Here is a 6,465-nt window from a genome sequence, read left to right on the forward strand (position 1 = left end):
GCAGCATTAGACCATAAGCCCAGGTGCTCAGACTTGGGTCCCCAAGTGATGCTGGACTACAACTCCCATCACCCCCTGCAGCTAGGGGATGATGGGAGTGGCCGTCCAACAACATCTGGGGACCCCAGTTTCAGAAACTCTGCTGTTGGACTACCACTCCCATCATCCACTGGGGCTGGGGGGGGAGGTGGAGGCAAGGCGTGGTTCAACTGCCGAATCCCTGGCTTACTGTCTGCAAAGCAGAACCTGCCTGAATGGTAATCGCCGTACAGCATTTTGTAGCTTTAGGCACCTTAAAGTACATGAAGTCATCATAATCCTGCTCTACAACTCAACCTACCAATTCCCACCCACCCCACTCAACAACAAAAACTAGACAGTTGGTGGGTAAAGACGCATCTCCTTAGCCTATATTGAAGCATATGAGCAGCAGGGTCTTCAGGGCTTTATTGCCCGCTGTTAGAACACAAGAACAGCCCTGTTGGATCAGGCCCAAGGAAGCCCATCTAATCTAGCATCTTGTTTCAAACAGTGGCCCACCAGATGCCTCTGGGGAGCCCACAGGCAAGAGGTCTGTGCATGCCCTCTCTCCTGCTGTGACTCCCCTGCAACTGGGACTCTGAGGCATCCTGCCTTGGAGGCTGGAGGTGGCCCACAGCCCTCCGACTAGTAGCCGACGACAGACCTCTCCCCCAGGCAGTGATCCAAACCCCTCTTCAAGCCATCCAGGTTGTTGGCTGTCACCACATCTTGTGGCAGAGAATGCCACAAGCTGATGATGCGTTGTGTGAAAAAGGACTTCCATTTGTTGGTCCTGGATTTCTTGGCAATCCATTTCATGAGATGACCCCTGGTTCTAGTGTTATGGGAGAGGAAGAAAAATGTCTCTTTCTCTCCACTTTCTCCACACCATGCATGGTTTTATAGACCTCTCTCATGTCTCCCCACAGTCTTTTTCCTAAACTCAAAAGCCCCAGGTGTTGTAGCCTTGCCTCATAAGAAAGGTGCTCCAGGCCCCTGATCATCTTGGTTGCCCTCTTCTGCACCTTTCCCAGTTCTACGATGTCCTTTTTCAGATGTGGTGACCAGAATTCCTTATGTACTCTCCGATCCCTATAAGTGATCTGCCATGATGGCGAGTGGAGCCTCCATGTTCAAAGGCAGGGTAGCTCTAAATACCAGTTGCTATTACTAAAAGGGAAATATGAAGAACCAGACATTCCAGGGCTCCTTTCCTTTCCACCAAAAAAAAAAAAAAAAAAAAAGCAAACCCATTTCAGAACTGGAAACTACAGAGGACGAGTCGAAGAGGCACAGCAAACGGAGTCCTCACCCAAGGTAAATATTTGAACTAGGCCTTTGGCTGACAAAGCCAAGTCCACGTATCTGGCCACACGAAGCAGGCGGCTATGCATTACGCTGGCCCAGGGATGTGGCTTCTCAGCCATTCCTGGTGGTTGCCATGGCCATCCCCTGCTGAGTGATGGATTAAAAGGGGCACCTTTTAAAAGTGGCGGTTCTCTTTATTGAAGCAGGGGGAGAGCAATTGGCCCTATCCAACCCAAGCACAGCATCCCTCCAGTGGGTCTGGCTTGGTTTGCATTTGGATGGGTGCTCTGCAAGATATCCCCCTGATGGGTGCACCATCAGATGGGAGAGGACGTGCCTGCTTGCATGCAGAAGGTCCCAGGTTCCCTCCCTGGCAGCATCTCCAAGATAGGGCTGAGAGAGATTCCTCCCTGCAACCTTGGAGAAGCCGCTGCCAGTCTGAGTAGAAAATGCTAAGCTAGATGGACCAAGGGTCTGACTCAGTATATGGCAGCTTCTGATGTTCCTAGGGGTCTAGCATCCTTGCATGCAGATGGTTCCAAGTTCCCTCCTGGCAGCATCTCTAAGATAGGGCTGAGAGAGACTCCTGCCTGCAACCTTGGAGAAGCTGCTGCCAGTCTGTGTGGACAATACTGAGCTAGACAGACCAATGGTCTGATTCAGTATATGGCAGCTTCCTATGTGGTGATGGCCACCAACTTGGATGGCTTTAAAAGGGGCTTAGACAAATTCATGGAGGACAGGTCTATCAGTGGCTACTAGTCTGGTGGCTGTGGGCCACCTCCGGCCTCAGATGCCTCTCAATACTAGTTGCAGGGGAGCAACAGCAAGAGAGAGGACGTGCCCTCACCTCTTGCCTGTGGGCACCCCCGAGGCATCTGGTGGGCCACTGTGCTGGACTAGATAGGTTTCCTTGGGCCTGATCTAGCAGGGCTAGTCTTATGAAAACACTCAACTAGAAGTTACTCAACCAGAAGCTTCGTGTGCGTATCGGTAGCAAGTACATCCCTAGGCGTATCCCTAGGCGTATCGGTAGCAAGTAAATCTTGTCTCTTTGCATCCAAGGCAGTTCACAGTTCTCTCCTGGCCTCCTCCACGCCTGCCAAAGAGGCTGCCGCCCCGCTGGCTTACCTGTACTGCTCCTGCTCGTAGAGATTGGCCACGATGGCCAGCAGCCGGCTGATGAAGGAGTCGCTGCCATTCTCCTTGCTGGACTGGGCAGCCAGCAGGGTGCAGCGCCTCTCCATCTCCGTCAGCTTCTTCTGCAGCTTGACGTATTCCTGGCGGAGAAGCATCAGGTGCTTCTCCAGCTTGGCCACCTCTTCTGCAAAGGCGAGGACAGAAAGGTGTTACTTGCACAAAAGCACATCAAGAGAAAGAGAAAAGGGCCAGAGCTGAGTAGCAGAGCGTGGGCTGGGTTTGCTAAGCAGGGTCTGCCCTGGTTTGCATTTGGATGGGTCACTACATGGGAGCATTGCAAGATCTTCCCCTCAGGGGATGGAGCTGTTCTGGGAAGAACATCTGAGGCTCCAAGTTCCCTCCCTGGCAACATCTCCAGCATCCCCAGCTGCAGTGGCCTCTGGCTGGAGATTATGGGGGTTGTGGTCAACAACATCTGGGAAACCCCTGTTAGAGAGAACATTGCCCCTGAGGGGATAACTCTATTAAAATGGGGTGAGGTGATTGTGACAAGTGCAAACTATGACCCAATGATCCCAGAACTGTTCTCTGAATCCCCATTTATTCCGAACCGGTTCCGATTCGAGCCACCAAATCCTTAAGATGCCTTTCAGCAAACAACCGACCCCGTTACTGCAAAACTGTAGTATCCAACCACTTTACGACTTCATCCCGTCTGCTTTCGAGAGAAGACAGACCCCAAACCTTCCCACGCATCCTTTGCTACAGTTATCTAACCATAAGCAGTTCACCAAGGACAAGGAAAACAAAACCAGCCACAAATGCCTCTGCGCTTCGGAGGAAAAAGGAACCGGGAGACACTTCTCTGGTAACCAAGGCTGCCCCCTTCCCTCTTTTCCAATGAAACTTTCAGCAAATTCAAGAAAGAGAAACCGCAGCGATCCATGCATCATCAAGTCAGGGCAAACGAACACCCATTTCCGACGCCGACAGAATTCTGAGTAACTTTCTCTTCATGCAACCCGCCTTGGAGCATCCCATGCGGGACCATAAATCGTTTAGAGAGATCCCGTTTCCTACAAGGAAGCATCAACTGGGCGGGAATCCGGTCACTTGTCAAGCAGCTCTACACAAGCCAAGACAACTACGTTCGCAACAAATTTTAAACCAGGTTCTCTAGCTGTTACTGAACTCCAGTTCTCATCATAAGAACATCTCTGCTGGATAAGGCCCATCTAGACCAGCATCCTGCTTCACACAGTGGCCCATCATAGGAACATAGGAAGCGGCCGTCTACTGAGTCAGACCCTTGGTCCATCTAGCTGAGGACGGTCTACCCAGACTGGCAGCGGCTTCTCCAAGGCTGCAGGCAGGAGTCTCTCTCAGCCCTATCTTGGAGATGCTGCCAGGGAGGGAACTTGGGGGACCTTTTGCATGCAAGCAGGCAGATGTTCTTCCCATCCCCATCAGGAAATCTCTTCGCGATCTCACACATGTAGTCTCCCATCCAAATGCAAACCAGGGCAGACCCTGCTTAGCAAAGGGGACCATTCATGCTTGCCGCCACAAGACCAGCCCTTCCACTGAGTCACAGCCCCATCCCTTAAGACCAGCTCTCCTCCCAAGTCGCAATTCATGGCGGCCGGGGACGATGGGAGTTGTAGTTCAGCAACAGCCTAGGTGTCAACCATGAATACGGCGAATATTTACCACTTTTCAACAAAAAGTTCCTAAAATGGTTTACATAGATATAAATAGAAGAATAAAGATGGCTCCCTGCCCCTAAAGGGCTCACCATCTAAAAAAGAAACATAAGATAGAAGCCAGCAACAGCCACTGGAAGGATGTTGTGTTGGGGACGGATAAGGCCGGTTGCTTTCCCCCTGCTAGATAAAGAGAATCATTGCTTTGAAAAGGTGCCTCTTTTCTCAGTTAGCAGTGGAGACCACATGGCCATAAACTGCAGGAGGTACAGTCTGTGTAGCTACATATAAACTTTAAGCTAAGCGCAGCAACCATCGGCCAAGCTGGGTGTTATGTGCGTGTGTCACATTATCAACAATAACTGCTGTTCTGGGCTGCCACTGTGCTTCTCTAAAATAAGCTTCGCGCAGACTTGTCAGACCATTGTGCATTATTTTTCTCTACACCACCCATATATGTGGTATACACACATACACAGCCATCCCTGTCGAGTGAAGATAACACTTTGTGCAGCCGATTAAACGAGTCCACAGAAGGCAACCCTACCTACCTCGCAGGGCTCCTGCAAGGCTAAACCACCAGAGCGAATCATGCCTGCTCAATGCGGAAGGGGCCCACTCCGACCCCCAGCGATTCCTGGCTATCCCATGCCCCCTCGCCCTGCAATTAAGCACTTTCACAACCAGTCACCAACGGGGGTCTCTAGAATTGCTTCCGAGAGTGACCTGGAGCAGCTGGATGCCAACTCCTGGAGGACGGGCAACCGGGGCGTGGGGGGCGGGGGAGAAGCAGAGAGGAAAGCTGGTCTGGTGGTAGCCAGCAAGACTTGTCCCCTTAGCTAAGCAGCGTCCACCCTGGTTGCATATGAAGGGGAGACTACATGTGACATGAGCACTGTCAGAGATTCCCCATAAGGGATCATGGGGCTGCCCTGGGAAGAGCAGAAGGTCCCAAATTCCCTCCCTGGCAGCATCTCCAAGATCGGGCTGAGAGAGACTCCTGCCTGCAACCTGGGAGAAGCCGCTGCTGCCCGCCTGTGCGCAGACAACCCTGAGCCAGACGGACCAAGGGTCTGGCTCGGAATATGGCCGCTTCCTCTGTTCCTAAATGCAGGAGGTGAAGCTCCTGCAGTCCCTTCACCTCCACTGCCTGGAGGGGTGGGGTTGGGGGGTGGAGCCACATTTGCTGAATTCCTGAACTGCATGTTGTGCATTTGCAACCTTTCCTGACCAGAAGCCGGATTCCTGGAGACGCCAGGCCACCCCTGGCGGGCTGGCAAGCCTGTAATTAGCCCGTTATGGGGCTAATTAGCCAATTAGGAATGCTCACACACACATACACCCCAAGAGAAAACAAGACCCCCTTCTTTCCCCATTGAGGGGACGGGGGGGCAGAGAGAGAGAGAGCCCCCCTCTTTCCTTCCACCCCACAGGCTGCCATTGCACAGGTAACCCTCCCCAGGCAGCCCCACCACGGGTGCAGAGAAGCAGGCATACCCTTGTTCTTCTCCCCAGCCTCTGCTTTCCCCCTCTCGTCTCTCCCCACGCCCAAGATAAGCCCCCCACCCAGAGATAACGGGGAAAGCCAACCCCTCCCACCGCCAAGGGTAGGGTCCGCCTCTCCCCGCCCTGCACCCCACCGCTCCTACCTTCCGCCATGTTGGCCCAGCCCGCCGCTAGTGGCACCTCTCGCGGGATTTGAGGCAAGGCGAGAGAGCGAAGGGTCGCGCGCGCGGGGGGGAGGGCGGCAAAGAGGCCGATGGCGCAGGCGCAGAGGCGGCCGGCCTTCAGCCAATGAGGCGGCGTGCTTCTTCCTTTGATTTACGTCACGGTGCCCGCTTTTGTCCCCCCCCCCCTTCTCTCCGAAGAAGAGGGCTGGCGGCGCGCGGGCGGGCGCGGACTTAGCTCCTGAGCGTGCGCAAAGTGTTTTTTTTTCTTCGCCCCTTTTTAAGGGGGAAGTGTCTTTGCCGGGCTGCAGAGTGGCTTCCGACCTGTTTCTAGAAGGATTTGGGGGCAACCTATTTTTTTCTTTTTTTTTCTTTATTGTTATTAAAAATCACCGACGGGCAACGCGTCTTTGAGCATGCGCTTACTGCTTTCCCTCGAGGAAGACGACGTCTCTCCGTGCCATGGAGCCCCATGGGGACGTGCCTCTGAGCATGTGTCAAGTGCCTATTTCCAGTTTTCCTAAGGTGTGTTTGTAGTTTGTGGGGGGTTGTGTGTGTGTTTTAAGGAACTAAGGACAAAACTATCGCCAAGTATGTGGCAAGTGTCCCCTTAGCTAAGCAGGGTC

General features: G+C 53.1%; 1 protein-coding gene across 1 annotated transcript in view; it reads right to left on the minus strand.

Moving 5' to 3' along the window:
* Positions 1-5,974, minus strand: part of ANKFY1 (ankyrin repeat and FYVE domain containing 1) — a 66,946-nt gene extending 60,972 nt beyond the window's left edge. The window contains exons 1-2 of the mRNA XM_053275199.1: positions 5,822-5,974; positions 2,461-2,653 (exon numbers count right to left, since the gene is read on the minus strand). Of these exons, the coding sequence (XP_053131174.1) occupies positions 2,461-2,653; positions 5,822-5,831 (203 nt within the window). The 5' untranslated portion in view covers positions 5,832-5,974. The remainder of the gene's footprint in view (positions 1-2,460; positions 2,654-5,821) is intronic.
* Between the last annotated feature and the right edge of the window lie 491 nt (positions 5,975-6,465).

This window comes from Hemicordylus capensis, chromosome 12 (genome assembly GCF_027244095.1).
Source record: "Hemicordylus capensis ecotype Gifberg chromosome 12, rHemCap1.1.pri, whole genome shotgun sequence".
Lineage (NCBI taxonomy): Eukaryota > Metazoa > Chordata > Lepidosauria > Squamata > Cordylidae > Hemicordylus > Hemicordylus capensis.